General features: G+C 39.3%; 1 protein-coding gene across 2 annotated transcripts in view; it reads right to left on the bottom strand.

Moving 5' to 3' along the window:
- Positions 1 to 23,666, bottom strand: part of BPGM (bisphosphoglycerate mutase) — a 66,997-nt gene that overhangs the window by 20,892 nt on the left and 22,439 nt on the right. The window contains exons 3-5 of one of the 2 annotated variants that reach the window (XR_013992595.1): positions 17,517 to 17,760; positions 15,732 to 15,815; positions 4,013 to 4,157 (exon numbers count right to left, since the gene is read on the bottom strand). Coding sequence is in view for 1 of the 2 variants with exons in the window: in XM_081038600.1 (XP_080894726.1) it covers positions 17,579 to 17,760 (182 nt within the window). In the remaining variant the exon portion in view is untranslated. Of the gene's footprint in view, positions 1 to 4,012; positions 4,158 to 15,731; positions 15,816 to 16,735; positions 17,761 to 23,666 lie in introns of those variants that run through there. The other variant, XM_081038600.1, reaches the window with a different exon arrangement.

The following is a 23,666-nucleotide window of genomic DNA, read 5'->3' as shown; positions in this document are numbered from 1 at the left end:
ATGGCCACGCTTGCCATTGGATTAATTGCTTTTCATTAGCTTCAAACTTCTTAATGATAATAAATTGTTTGCCTGTGCAAGAAACAGTTTCATCCCGTTCTCCAAATTTACTAGCCTTCAATTGCAACCAGAAGCTGGAAGTCTTGAATTGCTTTCTGCATCAGGGTCTGGCCATACTGAGAGTGGGGGAGAGGGTGAGTAATTCTAGATCTTTAGACTTCAAAGACCAGATGATGGTCCACGGGCCAAATAAAAAAAAAAAAAAGAATTTAGCTTTTCTAAGCCATAGACTGTTCTGTACCTCAGTTCTCAAATCTATAAAGTAGAGTGAGAAAGACAAGAAATGTATATTTAATGACAAGTTTACTTTAAAAATCAGTTTAGAAAAACCTATACTTCATATAATGAATGGGGTTTCAAAAGCAAGCAAGAAGGAGTATACCCACCAAAAGGGAGCGGCAGAATAAATCCCAATGGAAAATGTGTGCCTTTCTGCGGTTGGAGTCATTTGGTCAAGAAATGATGAAATTACAAATTTCTGAATAGGGTGTGTGTGTTGCAGTTACTGAGCTCCAGGTCTCAGCGTGATATTTGGGCAAGGCCAGCATTTAACTCCCATGCAGCATAAAGGAAGGAAGTGGTCACAACCAGCACTCTTTCCCATCATAGCAACGCTTCCCTAGCCTAATACTGCCCGTCAGTCTCTTCATCTCATGAACTTCGACGCAAGCTCTCTCAGCAAGGCTGTGCACCCATAATTCCCTGAGAGATAATCTGTCCTTTAACTCTATCTTGGAACAATTGGCAAAAAGTGAATTACACTGCCCTTGCCATTGATGTCGGTCCGTTCGGTAGCTAGACTCAGCCTCGGAATAGCACGTAGGAAGAGAGGGAAGTAGAACCAGAGGAACCAAGCAGTCCAGACCAATCTGTATGTTTTGCCCATAAACACAATGGTTCACTTATTGTCATCCGACAAACAATTATTGAGTACCAAGTGAATTAGGATGGACGCTAAGCTGCTCTGACAAAGAGCCATGCACTACATGGACACTGGCTTAAGAAAGTTTATTTCTCTGTCTTCCTTGTTACAACAGATCAGTTAGTGACCTACATTCCTTCCCCATTGTTAATGTGTTTTCTCCTAGAGCAGTGCTATTCAGAGTACGGTCCAGGGATGGGTAGTACCAGCATCACCTGTAATTAAACCAGTACTCCTGATGGTAGCGCCCAAGAATCTGTTTTACCAAGCTCTTTAGGTGATCCATTTTTTTCTTTCATTTTTTTTTATTGTGGCAAAATATACATAACATAAACGTACCATCTTAACCATTTTTAAGTGTACAGTTCAGTGGTATTAAATACATTTATAATGTTGTGCTACCATTATCACCATCCATCTCCAGAACTCTTTCATCTTGCAAAACTGAAGCTCTGTACCCATTAAACATGAACTCCCATTTCCCCCTTACCCCCAGCCTGTGGTGACCATCATTCTACTTTCCTTCTCTATCATTTTGACTACTCTAAATATCTCAATAAGTGGAATCATACAGTATCTATCTTTTTTGTGACTAGCTTATTTCACTTCGCATAATATCTTCAAAGTTTGTCGCTGTCATAGCATATGTCAGAATTTCCTTCCTTTTTAAGGCTGAATAATATTGCAATGTGTATATATACCACATTTTGCTTATCCATTCATCTGCCAGTGCACAGTTGGGTTGCTTCTATGTTTCAGCTATTTTGAATGCAGCTATGAACATGAATGTACAAATATCTCTTCAAGAACCTACTTTCAATTATTTGGCGTATATACCCAGAAGCAGAATCATATGATAATCCTATTTTTAATTTTATAAAAATCATCATGCTTTTTTACACAACTGATGTATCATCTTACATGCCCACCAACACTGCACAAAGGTGCCAGTTTCTCCCCATTCTCACCAACACTTGTTGTTTTGTTTTTGGGGGGGTTTCGTTTTTTGATAGTAGCTATCTTAAAGGGTATGAGATGGCATTTGTTATAGATTTGATTTGCATTTTCCAAATGATCAGTGATATCAAGTATTTTTCATGTGCTTGTTGGCGACCTGCATATCTTCTTGTAGAAATGTTTATTCAAGTGCTCAAGTCCTATTTTTTTTTTCCATTTTTTTTTCAAGTCCTATTTTTTAATTGGGTTGTTTTTTGTTGTGAGTTTTAGGTATTCTCTATATATTCTGGATATATGATTTGAAAATAATATTTCCAACTCTGTGGGTTATCTTTTTATTCTGTTGATATTGTCTTTTGATACACAAAAAAACTAATTTTCATGAAGTCTAATTTGTCTATTTTTCCTATTGTTCCCTGTGCCTTTGGCACCATGTGAAAAAAAAAAACCCATCGCCAAAGCCAATGTCGTGAAACTTTATTCTAAGAGTATTAGGTCTTACATTAGGTCTTTGCTCTGGGTGGTGAACACACAATGTGAGATATAATGTATTAGAATTGTACACCTGAAATTTATGTAATTTTACTAACAATTATCAACTCAGTAAACTTTAATTTAAAAAAAAATTAGGTCTTTGATCCATTTTGAGTTAATTTTTAAGTATGATGTTAGGAAAGGGTCCAACTTCATTCTTTTACAGCTGGATATTCATCCAGATGATTCTTATGCCTCCTTAGGCTTAAGAAGCTCTGATCTTTGAGCATTGTCCTCATTATATCATCAAAGTTAGGTCTCTGGCATGCTTTTGTGCCAGCTTGAAGGGAGAAGAGAAAGTAAATCCAGGGCAGCACTTTCCTTTTAAGAAGGTGAAATGAGAAGTTCAACTTTTCACGTCTGCTCACATTCAATTAGTGAGAACTTAGAAACATGGCTCTTGATGAAACTCTAGTTTCAAGGGAAGCTGGGAAAAGTAGTTTCTGACTGGCAGGCTATGTACCGATCTACAATGTTCTATTATGGAAGAGGGAGAGACTGTGTCTTAGTGGGCATTTAGCTGCCTTTGACACTCCTATCATGTGCTTGGCCTGGTGCTAGTGGGAGGAGATAATCCTCTTCAACAAGCAGGCTATGCATTCAAAAGGAGGGTCTAATTAAGGTGTTCCCTCCTGGTACAATGATTAAACAACAGGGCCTAAGTGTGGGGCAGTCCCCTCAAATTAGATTGTATTATTTATGCAACTCTCTCATCTTTTAAAAATGGTATTAATATCTATGAACATTCACATCCTAATAAGACCACTGATGACATTGTTTTAGTGTGAGGACTGGCAAACTCTTACCTGTGGACCAAATCAGGCCCACTGCCTGTTTTTGTAAATAAAGTTTTATTGGAACACAGCCACACCCATTTATTTTCCCATAGTCTGTGGCTGTTCTCACACTACAACAGCAGAGTAGAGCAGCTTTGATGGTTTGTATGGCCCTCCAAGGATGACAATATTTACTAGGTAGCCTTTCACAGGAAAAAAATGCCAAGCCCTTCTCTAAAGTGAGATTCACAAACTATTCTTGGTGGTGGGTGTTTGGTAAAGGTCTTTTAGGTGGTCTTGGCTGATCCAAGGAAACACCCAAAGTTAGGATCCCCCATCACCCAAGGGAAAAGAAAAAAGGGGGTAAGGACATTGTTTATTCTAGGGACTGAATGATAATTTAAACTTCCTTCTGTGGCCAAACACTATGCTAAACATTTAGATGTATTTTCCTATTTAACTCACAGAACTCCACCAGGTAGGAATCATAGCTGAGCCATGCTGAGACCCTAGGCTCCTCTTTTGTTTTTAACATGTCACAGGGTATGCCCATATAGATAATCTACTGATACCTCATGCGCAACACATTCAAAATGAAACTCATTACCTGTTGCCCTAAACCAGCCCCCATCTTCTTCTTTGGACTATAAGCTAGCGCCCATTTCATTGATTGCTCATTGCTAGCAAATCCCAGAATTGGTACACTTATGAATCAATGCCCTATTAATGAAGGTTATTCTGGTCATTTCTGATTAAAACCTACCTTAGTCTGTTTGTGTCTTCCCATTTACTCAGACCCCTTCCAATCAGCTTCCAAGTCCTGCAGAATTCATTCACCTCTCTGTCCTCTCATCCTTCTGTTGCAATCCTTAAAGTCCATACATCTGTCATGAGACCTTTTGCGAATCCTGTGAATGAACACCAAAAGTACTTTATTGTTCCCACAATATGATGCAGTCCTCCTGGAACTATAGTTAATGATAAACTTGAGTGAAGCTCCTTAATAAAGAGTAGGCACCTTGAGGACCAAGAGCTTGCCTTCATATTAGTGCTGAGCCAAAATCACATCCTAAGACCTTTTGCCCATAACACACTGACCTTCGCCGATAGCACACTGCATTTTAACCTATACTGACATCTTTAAGAGTTTACCCGCAAGTATGATACCACAGCAGAGATCTGTAGAGATTAAGAGATATGGATTTCCTCCAAATTATGCTCTTCACAGGAGATGCCTGGCTGCTTCTTCCCTACAGAACCACCTGACAGTCCATCTGGCCCAGTCTAGCTACTTGATAGTTGCCTCTAAATGGTAGAACAGATTTTGACAGAGGAAGCCTCCCCCTTGAATTTTAAGAGTTTAGATGATAATTGGAGAAGATAAGAATGTACCGGGGGTGCCAAAAAAATGTACACACATGACTTGTATTCATTTTTTGTTATCAGTATGCACTGAGTATTACCATTTTAATAGTTTTTTCCTTTTTTCAAATGTGTATACATTTTTTTGGCACCCTCTGTATTAGCAGAACCACTGGCTAAGCTGAAGCCATAATTGTTCTATTGCTTTGCGCTAAACAAAACAATATAGTCGATGTGTGCGTTTTGACTAGAGGCTCAAAGAAACCTCCAATTCTAGACCCAAGTTTTTTCTTTGTTACAAGTTTGACGTGTGGCAATTCTCTAAGCTTCTGGGGGGCTTAATTTCTTTCCTCTTGGAACATGCGGATGGTACACCTGCCCCTCCTGCCTTGCAGGGTTGCTGTGAGCAGAACAAAGTGAGGTAAGGTAAGTGAAAGAGTTTAGCAACTTAATTAGTAACAGGTAGCTTTTGCTGCTGATACCCTAAGTTATAGTGGCTTATTATAACAACAATTTTATTTAGCTTATGATTTTTTGGGCTGGCCAGACTGGGTGGTCTGGACAGCTTAGTTGATCATTGCTGAGTTCTCTCATGTACCCGTGGGAAACTGACAAGATGGTTAGTGGATGGCCAATCTAGGATGGCCTCAATCACATGTCCGGTGATTGTCAAGCTGCAGGTCTAGGTAACAGGAGTGACGAGGCTATGTGTAGCTCATCATCTAGGAGACCAGCTGGGGCTTGTTCAGGTGGTGGCCTCAGGGTTCTAAGAGAAGACACGCTCCACTGTGTGCATGCTTTTCAAATCTCTGCTTGGGTCACATTTCCTGACATCCCATTGGCTGAGCCCAGAATCAGGTGGGAGGGCATTCAAAGTTCCATGGTAAAGGAACGTGGATGGATGGATACAGGGGAGGAGAAGAATTTATGGCCATTTTTGCAATCTACCAGACCAACTGCCAGTTGGCATAGCAGCAACAGATGTTCTAGCACTCCTACATCAGTCTCCAACATCACCGGTGGAAGCTGCAGGGTCTGTGCCCAGTGGCAGAGGCACGGGGTACTTGCTAAAGCCATTCCACGCTGTGCTTTGGGTGTTATTCTCAGCTGGGTGGCCTTCCAAGCTTAACTGTCTGGCTTTCCCAAAGAGTCTGTGAAGCACCTGATATTCTTTAATAAATTCCTTTTTTTGTTTTTGTTTTTGTTACGGCTAGCTAGAGTTGTTTTTACTTTTTTTAACTAAGAATCCTGATGCTGATAGTTTTCTAAGGCTGGAGTTTTGTGGCTTTAAACACCCATGCTGAAGAAGGCAACTTTGTTTTTACTTTTTTGCAAATAAAATGTCTACTTCACCTACTCCTATGTATACCGTGTTTCCCCGAAAATAAGACCCAGCCAGAGAATCAGTTCTAATGCATCTTTTGGAGCAAAAATTAATATAAGACCCGGTCTTATATTATGTTAGATAAGACCTGGTCTTATAGTAAAATAAGACCGGATCTCATATTAATTTTTGCTCCAAAAGACGCATTAGAGCTCATTGTCCGGCTAGGTCTTATTTTCGGGACACAGGGTATGTATTCACGTAATCCAGTTAGGCTTTAAATACACAAGTTCTGGACTCCCCGAATATCAAAACAGATGGTTTGAGAAAAGACGGAAAGTGAACTCCATTTCAGCCACTTAGAAAAACAAACACTTAAAATTTTACGTGAAAAAAAATCTAAGCTCTCTAGCTCCACTCAGTGTCCTGTCGAATTTACGTGACACCATATCAGTTTGTAAGAGAATGAAAATGAAAGTGGCTCACTGTGGCTTCATTGGACAACCTTATTCTTTGTCCAATTTTAGATGGACATCTCAATTAAAAACATTATTTTCAAACTAAAAACAGTATGGAATAGTGGCCAAGAGAATGGTCTGTGGAGTTAGATAGACCTGGATTTGAATCCCGCTGCAGCTGCCTACTAGCTCTGTGACTTTGGGCCTGAAACAACTTTTCTGAGTCTCTCTGTAAGATGAGGATAATAAAAACGATCACATCATAGAAAGGCTATATTTAGCAAGGTCTAAGGGCTGGCTTAATTTGCCATTAGAGAATGACTCTTGGGAGTAATCCATCAGACCCACATGAAAAAATTTTAAATCAAGATTTAAAATATAGCACTTTCACAAGACTTCAAGTCATAAAAATCATCATCATTTTCCTTTCATTGTGATGTTAATCACATCATTCCCAAAAGTGGTGCCTTTATAAGTATAGAAGTCTTCCTCCCCTTCTCTCTCTCTCTCTCTCTCTCTCTCTCTGTCTCTCTCATTGTGGTAAAAATCATGTAACATTAAATTTGCTACCTTAAACATCTTTAAGCGTACACTTCAGCAGTTGTTTAGCATATTCATATTGTTGTGCATCAGATCTCTAGAACGTTTTCATCTTGAAAAACTGAAACTCTATACCCTTTAAACACTAATTCCCCCTGTCCCCAGCCCTTAGCAACCATCTCTCTAATTTCTGCTTTTATGATTTTGATGACTCTCGAGACCTCATATAACTGGAATCACACAGTATTTGTCCTTTTGTGACTGGCTTATTTTGCTTAGCTTAATGTCCTCGAGGTTAATCCATGTTGTAGCATGTGCCAGGATTTCCTTCTTTCATTAGGCTGCATAATATTCCATTGTATTATATACCACATTTTCTTTCTCCATTCATCTGTCAGTGAACAGTTGGGTTTCTTCCATATCTTGGCTAAAGTAAATGATGCAATGGATTTGTGTGTAACTACTTCTTCAAGATCCTGGTTTGAATTCTTGTGAATATATACCTAGAAGTGGGATTGCTGCGTCACATGGTAATTCTATTTTTAATATTTCAAGAAATCTCTATGCTTTATCATATGTTTACCATAATGGCGGCATCATTTGACACACCCACCAAAAGTCACAAGGGTTCCAATTTCTCTGCATCCTTGTCAGCACCTGTTATTTTCTGTTCTTTTGATTGTGGACATCTTAACGGGTATGAGGTGGTATCTCATTATAGTTTTGACTTACATTTCTCTTATAATTAATAATGTTGAATATCTTTTTTTATGTGCTTGTTGACCATTTGTGTATCTTCTTTGGAGAACTGCCTATTTAAATTCTTTGTTCACTTTTTAATTAGGTTATTTGGATTTTGTTGTTGAGTTGTAAAAGTTCCTTATATAGTTTGGATATAACCTCTTACCATATATATTATTTGCAAGTATCAACCTCCCATTCCATAGGTTGCTTTTTTACTCTGTTCATTGTTTCCTTTGATGCATAGTCCCATTTGTCTATTTTTGATTTTGTTGCTTATGCCTTTGGTGTCATTCCCAAGAGATCAGTGCCACATTCAATGTCCCGAAGCTCTTCCCTTATGTTTTCTTCTAGGAGTTTTATAGGTTTAGGTCTTATTATTAGGTTTTTAATCCATGTTGACTTAATTTTTATATATGGTGTAAAGAGTCCAGCTTCATTCTTTTGCATGTGGATATCCAGTTTTCCCAACACCATTTGTTGAAGAGACTATCTTTTTCCCACTGTGTAGTCTTGGGACCCTTGTCAAAAAGTGCCATTGATGTAAAGGTTTATTTCTGAAATTATTCTAACATTTTTGTTCCATTTGTCTATATACCTGTCTTTATGCCAGCCCTACATGGTCTCGATTACTGTTGCTTTGTACTATGTTTTGAAATCAGGAAGTGTGAGGCTTCCACCTTTGCTCTCCTCTTGGAAGATTGTTTTGACTATTCAGAGTCCCTTAAGATTCATTTTTAGGATTTTTTTCCTACTTATGCAAAGAATGCTGTGTTTTATTTATTTATTTTTTTTGATGTGTGACAGCAAATGAGATTATTTTCTTAATTTGCTTTCCAGGTTGGCCATTGTTAGTGTATAGAAACCCATTTGATTTTTGCGTGTTAATTTTGTATCTTGAAACTTTGTTGAAATCATTTCTCAATTTGAAAAGGTTTTGTGGAATCGTCAGGGTTTTGTACATTTAAGATCATGTCATCTGTGTACAAAAATAATTTTACTTTTTCCTTTCCAATTTGGGTGCCTTTTGTTTCTTTTTTGGTGTCAGAGTAATGCTAGCCTCATAGAAGGAGTTTGGAAGTCTTCCCTCATCTTCAATTTTTGGAAGAGTTTAAGAAGCATTGGTATTAATTCTGCTTTAAATATTTGGTAGAAATCTCCTGTGAAGCCATCTAGTGCTAGACTTATCTTTGTTGAGGGGCTTTCAATTACTTCTTTAATCTCCTTACGAGTTATATGTCTATTCAGATTTATTTCTTATGATTCATTGTTGGTAAATTGTATATTTCTAGGAACGTATCTATTTCTTCTATGTTATCCAATTTGTTGGCATATAATTGTGCATAGTACTATGCTATAATTCCTTTTATTTCTGTGATATCAGTTGTAATGTCCCCTCTTTCATTTCTAATTTTACTTATGAGTCTCATCCCTTTTTTTCTTAGTCTAGCAAAGGGATTGTTAATTTTGTTGATCTTTAAAAAAAAAAACTCTTGGTTTTGTTTTGCTTTCCTATTCTCTATTTCATTTATCTCTGTTCTAATCTTTATTATTTCCTTCTTTCTGCCAACTTTTGGTTTAGTTTGTTCTTCTTTTTCTAGTTCTTTGAGATGTTAATTTAGGTTGATTTGAGACCGGTTTAATGTAAGCACTTGCTATTATAAACTTCTTCCTTAGTATTGCTTTCACTATATTCCATACATTTTAATACATTGTGTTTTCATTTTATCTCCAAATATTTTCTAAATATCCTTGTGATTTCCCCTTTGACTAATTGTTTAAGGGTGAATTATTTATGTCCACATTTTAGTGGACTTTCCTCTTTTCTTTCTCATTGATTTCTAGTTTTATTCCATATGGTAAAGTAAGATATTTTATACAATTTTAACTTGTTAAGACTTATTTTGTGGCTTAACATGTGATCTATCTTGGAGAATGTTCTATGTGCACTTGAGAAGAATGTGTATTTTGCTGTTTTGAGGTGGAGTGTTTTGTGTATGTCTGTGAGGTCCAATTGGTCCAATCGTGTTATTCAAGTCCTCTGCTTCCTTATTAATCTTCTGTCTGGTTGTTTTATCCATAACTGAAGGGGAATTATCAAAATCTACTATTATTGTGTTGCTGTCCATTACTCCCTTCGGTTCTGTCAATAATTCATATGTTTGGAAGCCTTCATCTCTCTTTTAATATGATAGGATTTGCAATTCTCATAGGGATTGTATTTCACAATGGTTGAGTGTGAATGTTGCCTTGGGGAGACTGTATGCTCAGATGGCTAAGCTCTTCATTCAGTGGTAAGGAGGGCTTGGGCCACTGGACCATTCTCCTGCTTCGAAGACCTTCCGTATCTTCCATTCATCTCACCATGGCCTTATGTCTAATCTGCCTTATGTCTATTTCTCCAATCCTACTTCATGATGCTTCACTGCTCATTACAATACTCAAGCTACCCTGGCTTTAGGTGTTATGTTTCTTAAAAACCCTTTTCTGCCTCAGCATGCACATATTTATGCATGTGTGCATGCACGCACACACACACAGTATCATTCAAGGTTTAGTATATGTGAAACCTACAAAAATAGATAGTTTAGCACTAAAGGGGGATACATTTGTGAAATTCTGGACAGTAACTTTGCATGACCTTATTTGGCTCCCAGCTTCATGAGGCAAAGAACCTAATCAAGTCAATTCTCTGCCATTCAAGAGAAAAGAAACCAAGTGAGATCCAGCAAAGTAAGTCAGAGGGCTCTGGGGGAGCCTAAGAGTACTGAAGGATGAGCAGATATCAGGCAGGCAATGAAAAGAGTGCAAGGTGGGGCACATGACAGAGGGGAGACAAGTGCAAAGGCAGAACTTTAAAAGAGTGCTGGTGTCTCTGAAAGTTTACATGAGTTATGTGTGGTCACCCTTACAAATCTTTGGAGGGACTGGAAGAGAGTACAAGTGGAGGCAGGGGGATCAACCAGAAGACTGCTGAAATCTTTTAAGACAGAAAAAGATGGTATGACTTAAGGCTTGAGCAGTGAAGATGAGGAGATAGATTTGAAAGGTATGAGGAGAGAGAATCAACAGGACTCAACAACTAATCAGAAGAAGTCAAGGGTGACAGCAAGGATGATGGCTAGGTGCCGAGTGCATCAATGGGACAGATGTTGCCAGACAAGTCTCTAGAAACTGAAGACTTGGTATTAGTTTACATTTTAAATTTAAATCTGTCTGCCTCATTCCCAGGTGACAATCCCATGGGGATCCATGATAATTTATATTTACAATTTATGTTTACATTTACATAGGCTGAGCTCTGTAGTTACATAGAGAAAAAAAAATCCCACAATCAATTCAAGGCCCTTTTAGGCGTGACCTTTTGTAAATAGCCAAAGCTAGGTTTGCAGTCAAATTCAGGGGCATTTATGAATAAATACTGACCCCCAGTGTCTAGGAGCAGAAATAAAGATTATAAAATACCAAGACTCCCAGGAGAGCACCTGGAATTCCAGCTACAAATAACATTCCGTGCAATTCAATTCAGAACACTGGGGGGCTTCAGAAATAAAAGTACTAACTGATGGCTGGTGGTTGCCTGGAGAATGCCAATGAATGTTCTGTAGATCAACCGTCAGAATGGACTAAATGGCTTCAATCATGAGTGCACAGCTACGTAACACCTTTGCCCTCTCTGCTCTAAGGTCCAGGTTCAACTACTCCGAAGAGTCTTTTCACAAAAAGGGTAGATGTATTGCAATAAGTATGACTAGTACAAACTCTAGCTCTGAGTCCCCACTTAGGTCAATGGCACATCATATGAAGTTTCCTCTTATGTGGATGCAGGGCAGTGTGGTCAGTGGACACTCATTTTTCAATAATTGTGTGGCGAGAGAGAATTCATGAGAAACTCTTGAGGAAACTCTGCAGCAAAACCATCCCTTCAGTTGGAGTTGCTTCTCTTGAGAAAGTAACCATCTCATATCTTGGCCAATCATTCCTGCACTTGCTGTCAGCTGGCATCTATTGTCTGCAGAATGGAAACTAGGCACTGGCTCTCTGGAGACGTGCTGATGTCACATTTGAGGCTATGCTGAAGTTTAAAAAACAGTAAAAAAAAAACTTGGCTTTGCAGAGAAGTAAATGACCAGGTTGAGCAATGAAGCTGTCTGGCAAAGGGAGCGCTTCCTTCATGATAATAGGATCTTTTTCATGAACCTTGTTCTAAAAGTGGGAAGAGACTTAAGGCTTATGTGGCCGACCACAACATAAATAAATGACAAATCTTTGGTGCCAACAGAATTCATCTGACTTCTTTGGGGCAATGAGAAGCCTTCATGAGGGCCACTGACCCTCAGCAGTATTAGAAGGCTGCTTGGAGGAAGAGCAGGAACCGTGGCTGCTGGAGTCATGTGGGTTCTAGCTTGGCTCTGACACAAGGGGTACTTTCCAGGTGGTTGCTGCAGGGGGCTGAAATTCACGGAAACAGAGGCCCTGAGAGTAAGAAGATTAGGAGCCAAATAATGGCTTTAAGAAGAGATGCCGCGGCACCTTTTCTTAAAGAGATTATACTATACTATACTATACTATACTATACTATACTATACTATACTATACTATACTATACTATAATACTGGATCTTATATTAATTTTTGCTCCAAAAGATGCATTAGAGCTGATTATCCGGCTAGGTCTTATTTCCAGGGAAATATGACGCAGACTTAAAAGTGCTCCCCTTACCTAACAAAGACTGAGATTTCAAAAAGAATAAGAACTACAGAAACTGCTCACCTTTATCCAGTCATTGCATACACTGAGACAAGTTTTAGTGACTGTACTTAACACAAGGTTTAGTTAACTTTTTTTGCCAATGATTTTCTCCTGTCATTATTTTCCGATTTTATTTTGAAAAATGTCAAGCCTACAGAGGCGCTGGAAGAATAGTACAATAGTACATTATAAACTCTTCCCTCAGTTCATCAATTATAACATCTACCATGTCACGTCTTGTCCAATCGGGGACATGGTGTTGGCCGAACTATTTGAATATGAGCTGTAGACATCATGATACCTCACCCTTAAATTCTTCAGCCCCCAAAATATCCTTCGTAACTTCTAATTAAGCTGTCTAACTAAGGTTCAAATGTTGAAGCCCTAATCCCCAACATGATGGGATGTGGAGGTGGGGCCTTTGGGAGGTAAATAAGTTTACAGGAGATCAACAAGATTGGACCCCTCCCTGATGAGATTAGTGCTCTTCTGAGAGAAAGAGACCACAGCTCCTTTTCTTTGTCCACCATGTGAGGATACAGCAATAAGTTGTCTGCCTGAAAACAAGGAAGAGGGCCCTCATTAGGCACCAAATCTGCCAGCACCTTGACCTTGGACTCCCCAGTCTCCAGAACGGTGAGAAATCAATGTCTGTTGTTTAAGCCACCTAGACTGTGGTATTTTGTTATAGCAGCCTGAGCAGACTACGACAAATGTTCTGTATTCCTTTATCATCATTCTTTTCTTTAATCTCAAATTGTCCCAAATTTGGTACTGGAAGCCAATTTTTGTGTTCCATCAGTCTTTGGATATTTTCTTCTTTTCTGACTCAAGATGTTCCAAGCTCACATTATACTTTATCTGCCCCAAACCTGGAATCAACCAACATTATTTTATCCGCCCCAAACCTGGAATCAACTAACATCCCTGGTTCTGTGGCATAGTGCTTTAAAAGCAAAACCAAGGAAATAGGTGTGCTCATTATTACTATCTTATTGCTTCTAGAACTTTTCAGAGATCAAAGCCAGACCTGGGGCTGGGGAGCCGGAAAGGCAGGTGTGGTGTTGGGAAGAGACACACACACACACACACACGTCGCGCCTGCATTCATACAAATATCTCCAGTTCAAAACCAGTAAAACAGCGCTCTTCTTTAACTTCCTCCATTTTCTATCTCCTTTCTTCCATAGTAACCTGATTTACAAGAACATCAACAAATCTGCTCATTTTTTAAACCTACAAAATTGTTTCAGGATTACTTATTTAAAAATAATCCCGGGAACATTTTCAACTTGAAACACTTGAATTTAAAGTCACCAAGTCATCCCACATTATCCTTCAGAAGTCACACATCATGGAAAAACCAACCTCTAAAGAGCAACCAGAGATAATACAGACTAGTTATACAAGTCAAGACTCGAACGAATAACTTAGCAATGGTGGTCATTTGGTTTCTCTAGAGTACCAAAAAGGACAAAATTCAGGACAGATGACTGATGGCTTCTATTGTAACTCATCGAAGACTGTTTACATGGTTTTCCTTTACAAAATCTATCCTATTTGATGTTTGGCATTTGTTTCCAAATAACGCACTGGGGTGGGGGGAAGAGAGTGAGGAGATAGCTAACCTTTAAAAAATTATCAAAGGAAGTGACATTTATATATTTTTTTGGCACCCTAAGGTCTCAAAGACTAAACTATATAGCTAATATAGTTTATAGATCCTCCAATAAATACAAATTTACCAATTATGGGATAGGTAGGGGGAAAAAAGAGTCACTTTAATCCCACCTGTCATGTTGCCAGATAACTGTCATTAGAGGAAGATTGAATGATTAAAATATTCTTTCATTTTGGATGCTTCATATTCCCCTAGGGATGAGTGATTTACATTCCCCTCACCGTCCAATGTGAAAACCCTCAAGCTACAGTATAACATGGGATCTGCTGCAGCCAGATCTGCCGTGAGGCAAGGTAGGATTTAATAAAACGAATGCTGTTATAAAAGTGAGCCAAAAACTTACAGAAATTCAATTATGCAAAACACAAAAACAGGAAACATGATCCCTATCTGCAATGTTGAGACAATTTTAGTGTATTTCTGAAGGAAGAAGATATGAAAGGCTTTCTGGGTAACAGGGAAGTTGAACTTTTGAAAAGACTTATCACTTTGTAAAAGCGTAAGAATGAATTAAAAGTGACCCTGGGGATAATGAAACTTCTGTCTAGTTAAGCTGTTTCCCCTACCTATCTCATTTTGTCAAAAATAGTAAGGGGCTGGGAAAATAAAGAAGTAAATATAATAAAAATGGAGGGAAGGTACCTGACTCCTGACTTGTCTCTCCTGAGGGTGGCAACATGACCAGGAGGATTTCTGCTTTTAGCCACCAAGTTGGCCAATTGCTGCCCAATGAGGATTGGCTTGAACAGTCTCACACACTGACCAAAAAGAGCATTTTTTACCCCCAAACCTTCCAAGGCTAGAAGACAACCACTGCCATTGATGTGCAGAGGCAGGAACTGCATTTCACTGAAAATGGTTATATCCAAGATGAGACATCATCTGCAAACTTTAGGCAAACGAATCTGGCAACAGCCAGAGCACATGAAGAAATCTTCCTTACGCATCTTTTCAAGGAAAAATGTGACACAGTGTTTTCTAACCAAGGATGCTGTTAATTCAGGGCTCAGGTTAGTACTAGATGATTCCCGAACCTGTATTTTCTGAAGCAGAACTTCTGCTCTTATAGGAAAACAAAGTCACAGCGTACTGGGATACAGTGTTCATCCGAGATATTTAAAATTAAAACTCTAGGAGCAGCGTCTTGCGACTGCCCTCATCTTACCACACAGGACCCACACTGGGACACTCATTTCAGCCTGGGCAGAGAAGACGTGTACAGCTGGCTCCAGGGCAAGCCCAACCCGGCAGCAGGATGGGCTGCCCTCTCCAAGGATTAAATTTCTAGACAAGCTGTCTACCATTTCCTTAATATAAAAAAAATAAATAATCTTTTTTTAATCTTTTTTTTTTGGTCCTAGCTCGACATAGGAGGCTGGTGCCAAGATGGGGATGCAGGGTAGGCAGCCCCCCCAGACTCCTCCATGAACAATGATGAATACCTTGTAAAAAGCCATGCAGAGAAAACAGGTTCACTAGGTGGCCTAAAGTTGGAAGTGCTAGACTTGTTAAAAATCATTTTACGTGACATTTTCACGAATGTCTTTTCATTGATTTCAGCCAAGATCTCAAAAACAAGAAAACTAAATGGTATCGGAAAGTATCCAAAAAAATGATCCCTACCTTAGGAAGTCTGCAAGATTCCAGAGTGACTGGATGTGAGCATAGTTTTGTGTGCAGAAACACGTCATCTTGCCAGGGGGACCCCTGGAAATGGACAAGGGAAGATTTCAACTCTAGGATCTCGAGCTGCATGAAGACATGGTCACCCCCTTGGGTTGGAAAATTCAGAGACCAATTTCAGGGATAAAGTTGTTCCAAAATGGTCTGAGTTGCGGCCTGACCATAGGTTTTGATTTCTAGGAAGATCTGGCAATTGGTAGTTGACTCTAATCTCTGAATTCTAAAGAGCGTCATTTGGTTAAGCCCCTGGACTACAAAAAGGAGTACAGTAGAGAAACCAGTAATTGGCCAGAAACAAAATATCCACGTTCCATGTCCTTAAGTATCACAGATGTGGCCAGCTGTGAGCAAACCAGGCTCATCTCCTTTTTCAGCCATCTTCATTAGCCCATGCTCTACAAGTCTTGCTTTAAGGATTAAATGGAAACCAAGCAGTAGTAAGGGTTTTAGAATTAGTTTCCTTCTAATGCCAGTTTTACTATAAAATGGATAAAAATAAGCTAATCCACCCCTGGAAAGCTATAAAAAAAAAAAGGTAAATATCTACTACGCTGCAAAATTTTTACATGACTTTAATCACTGAAATATGTTACTTGCTAAGAAATAAGGCAATAGCTTGAAGAAATGATGACTGATAGGCACAGTATCTAGAGATGTAGTATGGGAAACAGGATCATGAAGATTGATTGATAAACAATCAATTCTGCGCATGGCCACTCTAAGCTACCTACTATAATCTTTTGCCCTCAGCAGTTCAACAACAAATGCATGTGACAAGCTGCAGTATACCATTTCCTCTGCGCACGGGACTAAAATTACACCCACCGCATTATACCTTCTCCCTTAGCTCACCCTTCAATTTATAGAGAAATCGCAGTGTCTGTGTGTTGAACAAAGTGCAACTCTTTGAGTGTGACAGGAGGATATGAGCAGAAGACCAGTTCGAGGCTTTTGTCTAATATTTATAAATCATACAGAGATACTTGAGGATATCATTTTTGGTCACAGAACTTTATTCTTAAACCAATTTAAAGTACCCAAGGATTAAGATTCAAAAACCAGAAACAAAACAAAAACACAAAGGGTTACAGTTGTCTATGTGCTGCTAATTCTAGCTGCCGAAGAGAAATTCCACCAAATGTCAGACAAAGGATGTCTGCACTACATACAAGGTGAAGGCCTTTTTTGTTGTTGGCAAACCTATCTGTGGCTTTCCCATTTAATGGGCCTCTCGTCGTACCTACGAAAGCATCCCTTTCCCTAGAGGAAAAGACTAGTAATAAATACTTAAGTCTAGTGTAGTATCTAATATCCTTTCCTATCATCCCAGAAAGTCTTAGTAAATACAGAAGTGAACCACTTATTGGAGTAAGTGGTACCTGTCAGCGGTGACACGATCATGATCTGCTGAATGATGAATACCTGATACTTTACCGTCACTTATCCCTCTCCCATCTCAGAAACCCAGGATACTGATGAAGCCCCACTGGTTCTAGCTGAGTGCCTAATTCCAACAGGGTTAGCAGAAGAGCGACTCCAGAAGGTTCACGTCGCAAGCACTCACGCACCCTAAAGTCTTTATCTGGTAAAACATAAGTTACCTAGTTTTCGATACAAACTTTGACCCCACAGCCTAGCTGTAGAAAAATCGGGAAAAAACAGGATAGGAATGGAGGGAGAGAGGGAAGGAAGGGGGGAGGGAGGGAGCGATAATGAGATCAGCACCTATAACACACTGCATGCCACTCCTTTTTGCAGCTATTCTTAGCCAGGACTTGGGAAAGACTTTATTTTTCAGCTTTTTTTTTCACTTTTCCTTGATCCTCTACTTTCTTAATGGCGGCCTGGATAGCCTCTTGGTCACCCAGGAACTGGTGAGGCCCAACAGCACGCAGGTTCTCGTCCAGTTCCAGGAGAATGGGGACGCCAGTCGGAAGCGTGATGTTGATGATGTCTTCATCGGAGATGCCTGTCGATGAAGAGAGGAAGGAACAAGGCGTTAAAGACCACCCTTGTTCGGAGGAAGTTGTTTAGTTGTTTAACTAGACATTTACTTAGGCCCAGATTAACTGCATGTCTGGAACCATGCCACATACTGCAAGGAATTCCAGCTATAGTTCCTGGAAGCCAAGAACTTCCCAGAAGTTTTTTTTTTTTTAAAAAAAGAGCTAAGACAGAAATGCATATCACATCACATCACATCTTAGGACAATAAATACCTTTTGGGGCAACATGTTCTGGCTGTTTCCTATCTAACTCTCAAAAGGATGAAAATTATTTTCTCCATGACCACATTGGTGTTACTGATTTTCCACAGGTATCAATTTTTAAAAATCTGAGAGTGAACCAGGAAGGTTTTCTGGTTTTTTGTGTTTTGTTGTTTTATTCCCCCCTTTTATAGGTTGTCCCCAGGCTGGCTGGAGTCTAGTTCAATACATGAGAATGTGGTTGCTTTTGCAGCCCTGAGAGCTTGGGATGCCCTGGGCTAACGGACACCACTTCCCTGGATGCTCAAGCAGCCCAATCCAGGGGAATCGGGAGGGGATGGGAAAGCGTGCCTTGTCAACAGGCTTCTGCTATTGTCCCTGACCATGCCAACTGAAAGGAAGGGAAGGTACGTGTAAGGGACAAGTCACCTTCAGTTCTTTTTTACATAAGACAAATTACATGTCGTTCAACTTTGACCGGGAGAGCTGGAGTTGGAATAAGAGTAGTAGGAGTAGCAGTGGTAGTGATAATAATTGTACTATTGTAACTATTTTTAACAATAAACATCTAACATGTACTGAATGTGTTCTACATGCCAGGAACTCTTCTAAGTGCTTTAATAAGTATTAACTTATTTAATCATTGCTGCAATCCTCTGAGGAGACGAGGTATTATTTTTCCATGTCACAAGTTCTAGCACAGAGAGGTTAAGCAAACAACTCAAGATCACACAGAAAGTAAGTAGCAGAGACTGGATTCAAACCCAGGTGTCTGTAACTACCATACAGCGTTATGCCTTCCAGTTCTTCTGAGTTCAAAAGGAGCAAAGGAAGGGAGGAGAAAAGAGGTGGAGTTAGGCAAATTAAAGGGCAACGGAAACTATTCAAATTATCTGTTTTAAAAATACATTTTTGTCACATGGACTTCTACATCCTAACACTACGCTTCTGTTCTGTATTAATAGAAAGGACCTAGGTGGAGAAAATTCTGGGGAGAGTTCAAGGTTCATCTTTACTTAGGAGGTGACGATGGCAGAAAAAGTTATTAGCAGTTAGTTCTCAATGTACTTTGTCATTTTCATTAACCAACAGTCATAACTAGAGCACCAGCCAAAAGTCACAGAATCATAGCACTGGATCCCAATCGCTGGGGTAGTTCTTCATTATTATTTCATTTCCAGGCTCGGAAGAGCTACCTAAGAACTCTTATGCACAAACTCGACGTACTCACACAGCTGTGAAACAGTGGAAAGTACACTGCCCATCTCCTCTTTTGCCAGTCCCCCTCCATAGTCTAACTATGTCACTTTAGGCAAGTAACTTCTCTGGGCTTCCATTCCCTCTGACAAATTAAAGAAGAAACACACCCTCTTCCTCTACCAGGACAAAGGGTGTGAGGTAGGAGGAATGGACTGAAAAGGGAACACACACGCAAAAGGGTAGCACAGCAAATGTTTCTTTTTTCCCAGTAGGAATTCTCTCCTAGGAAGAAAAGGTAAAGGGTAGGCTACGAAAGCATTACTTTGCCAAGTCCCCATCCCCACACTGCAACCCGACACAAGATTACCATCCCAAACTAAAGCTGGCAAGAAAGGTAGTCACACCAGCCAGCCAGCTGCTTAGTGGGGAGGATTCTAACAGCCCTCTGGCTCCGTCAGGTCAGAGCTGTCAGCTGAAAGCATGGCTGCTGCACACACAATCCATGGAGACAGCACGAGCGAACTCAACAGCACTTGGCTGAGAGCCACGTTAGCCACCGAGGCTCTAGAACCCAGCTTCTCACCCCAAATCCAAGAGAAACTCTGAAGGTCCCTCAACTAACCAGTAACTGAGGACCTTTCATGCCTAGTAGTCTGGGGAAGGACCCTTGTGACCTTGGCCAAGATTTTACCGCCACTGAACTATTTCTTCATTTATAAAATGAGGGAGGATAGTCATCTTTTGGGACCAAGGTTCTTCTATTTTATTCTGCATGGTTAAGAAAAGCAGAGGTACTTTAGAGGCATGAGAAACATGGGGACACTGACTAGTATTAACATTCATCTATCACACAAGGGTCATGTTTTATCTGTCTCCAGAGTCTGTAAGCATATTGCTTATTGAATTGGAAAGAAAGATGGATTTTATAGATTTCTTCACTTAATCTAAATTTTCACTGCAAAAATCAATTTGGTAGGAGACAACTATTTGGTAAAAATGACCATGTTTGGCTAACGTTTACAAGGAGAAATAGAAATTATGAATGTACACATCTATCAGCATCTCCAATTCACTGCTTTGGGCTGTGTGCCTTTACAATACCACCAACTATTAACCTTCACAAACGTTTTTGGACCTGGGACTTTATTTTTAAGTGACTAAGCTTCCACTTTTATTCAACATTGTACTGGAGGGTCTAGTCAGGGCAACCAGACAAGAAAAATAAAAGGCATCCAGATTGGAAAGAGAGAAGTAAATCTTTATTTTCAGATAACACAATCCCACTAAAAGCTATTCCAACTAATAAATGAGCTCAACAAGGCTGCAGGAGAAAAGATTAATATATAAAAATTAATTGTACTTCTATATAGTAATGAAGAGCAAATCAAAAATTAAGAAAACAATTCCAAAAAAAAAATTTAACCAAAGAAATACAAAATTTAAACTCTGAACACTACAAAACACTGTTGAAATAAATTTAAAGAAGACCTAACTATATGTAAAGACAACCCGTGTTCATGGATTGGAAGATTCAATATTATTAAGCTGTCAATATTCCCCAAATTAACATGCAGATTCAACACCATCCCTATCAAAATCTCAGCTGATTTTTGTTTTTTTTTGCAGAAATCAACAAACTGATCTTAAAATTAATATGGAGATTCAAAGCACTCAGAATAGCCAAAAATATCTTGAAAAAGAACATAATTGAGATACTCATATTTCCTAATTTCCAAACTTACTACAAAGCTACAGTAATCAAGATAGAGTGGTACTTGCATGTGTTACGGGGACTTACACAGGATAGACATATAGCTCAAGGGAATAGAACTGAGAGTTCAAAGTAATGTCCCATATTTTTGATCAATTCATTTTCAGTGAGTGTGCCAAGACAATTAAATAAAGAAAGAATAATCTTCTCAACAAATGATGCTAGGACAACTGTACATTCACATGCCAAAGAATGAGGTTGGACCCCGACCTCATACTATAGATAAAAATTCACTCAAAATGGATCGAAGACTTAGACGTAAGACCTAAAACTTTAAAAATTGTAGAACACATTGGAGTGAAATCTTCATGCCCTTTGATTAGGCAATGGTTTCTTACAGATGATACCAAAAGCACAAGCAATGAAAGGAAAAAAAAAAAAGATGAACGGGGCATATAAAAATTTTAAATGTTGACACTTCAAAGGGCACCATCAAGAACATGAAAATATAACTCACAGAATGGGAAAAAAATTTTGCAACTCACGTATCTGATAAGAGATTCGTATCTGGAGTATATCAAGAACTATTACACTTCAATAATGAAAAGACAAATGACCACATTTTAAAAATGGGAAAAAGATCTGAATAGACATTTCTCTAAAAAAAGATACACAAATAGCGAGTAAGCACATGAAAAGATGCTCAACGTCATGAGCCATCAGGGAAATGCCAATCAACCCCACAGTGAGATACCATTTCGTATCCACTAGGACGGCTACAATAAAAAGAGTCAGATAAGAAACAAGTGCTGGGGAGGAAACAGAAAACCTGGAACCCTAATACACTGCACAAGGAAGAGTATAAAATGCTGTGGAATGTTTGGAAAACAGTCTGGCAATTCCTCAGTTAAGTGTAGGGTTACCATGGAACCGAGGAATTTCACTCCTAAGTATATACCCAAGAGAAATGAAAACATATGTCCACACAGAAACTTGTCACGAACCTTCATAGCAGCATTATTTAGAATAGCCAAAAAGCAGAAACAGCCTAAATGTCCATCAACTGATGAATGGATCCATTAAATGTGATATATGCACACAGTGGAATATTATTTGGCACTAAAAGGAACGAAGTGCTGATACGTGCTACAACATGGAGGAACTTTTGGAAACACCATGCTAAGTCAAAGGAACCAGTCACAAAGGACTGGATGAGTCCATTTCTATGAAATGTCCAGCCCAGGCAAATCTCTAGTAACATAAATAGAGGAGTGGTGTGGCCTAGGGCTAGAGGGAATGAGGGACTGGGAAATGACAGCTAGATATAGGGTTTCTTTTGAGGGTAATGAAATGTTCTAAAATCAACTGTGGTGATGGATGGACGACTGTGAGTTGACTGACAGCCACTGACCTGTACATTTTACAGAGGCGAGTTATATGGTATGTGAATTATATCTCAATAAGGACGTCAAAAAAATACTAACAGATCCAGAGAACTTAAAAAATAAAAAAAACTGCTCAAGTCACAAAACTAAGGTAGTATAATGGAACTTTTTATTTTTTTTAATTCCCAAATCTCAGGACTTCCACTCTGGTCATCTGACTCGCCCATGGCGATTTCCCCCGCTGCATAAGGAGAGAGGAGAATGTTGGGTACATGCACTGGCCTTGGGAAGGGCCAGGTGTTAACCGGACCCCAACACCCGGTGTTCTCGTGCTTTCAAGACTAGTAAAGGACATGAGCAGATGTGTCTGATCCCCTTGAAACAGCTAACACTCTGCGAGCACGACGACCCTGGGTTAGGGGTTGTAGCCTGGGACCTTAGAAAAGAGTTCTAGATCTTTGGAAAGGGGCACACATGGGACTTGCTCGTTTGACTATGGCCTCAGAGCTGAGCAGATCTAGCAGGTCTTCTTTTTAATAGCACCCATCTTAGCTCATGCCTATGGCTCAGATGTGTGCGACAAAAATCAAAGAGCCAACTAATCCAAGGCCGTGAGAACTATCATGTGTCACCTACAAAGGAAGGAGAGCTCAACAAAAATAGAAACATTTCCAACAAATAAATTAAAGTTGACATTCCACTTTAATGACTACGCAAGCCATTCACACAGCAGACTAATTACTTGCAAATATTTAAAATACTTAGACTGGTTACTAATCAGTCAATGAGACTTGAATTTTAAAACAACAAATTAGGAAAACCACCGACAAGCCATTACTCATTGCTCAATTTGAGCATGAGACACATTCTTTGTCCGAAAAACATTAAGCAAGCAGAACTCCTAAAGCAAGAATAATGCATCTGCACTGGATTAAACCAAACTGAATCAATGCTATATTAATGCTCAATCATGTTACAAACTCATCAACTGGAACATCGCATGAAAGTTAAAACGAGTGGCCGGACATCACATCTTCTGTCTGATAACTGGTTTAGACTTTTTATACAGCATCCAGGAATGTTCTGAAGGGAAATAACACACAGTTCTCGCCCTGTATCAACCCTTCTCCCCCTTATAAACCGCCTAACCATTGCCTTTTATTTGAATCTTCATATTGGAGTATCTAGGCGTTAACTGCAATCAATTTAAATGATTGGGATATTTCAAGTAAAAAATAATGAAAGTCTGGTGGTAAGTCAAAAGGGTAACAACTCCCAATCTGGGGAGAAATTCAAACATCATGTCGTGCACACGGGATTTCCGTCAGAAGGTCAAATCTGGACCTACAAGCCTCCGCGGTCCAACCCAAGT

The sequence above is a fragment of the Rhinolophus hipposideros genome, assembly GCF_964194185.1.
Source record: "Rhinolophus hipposideros genome assembly, chromosome: 25".
Lineage (NCBI taxonomy): Eukaryota > Metazoa > Chordata > Mammalia > Chiroptera > Rhinolophidae > Rhinolophus > Rhinolophus hipposideros.
This window is presented reverse-complemented; position numbering and strand designations above follow the sequence as displayed.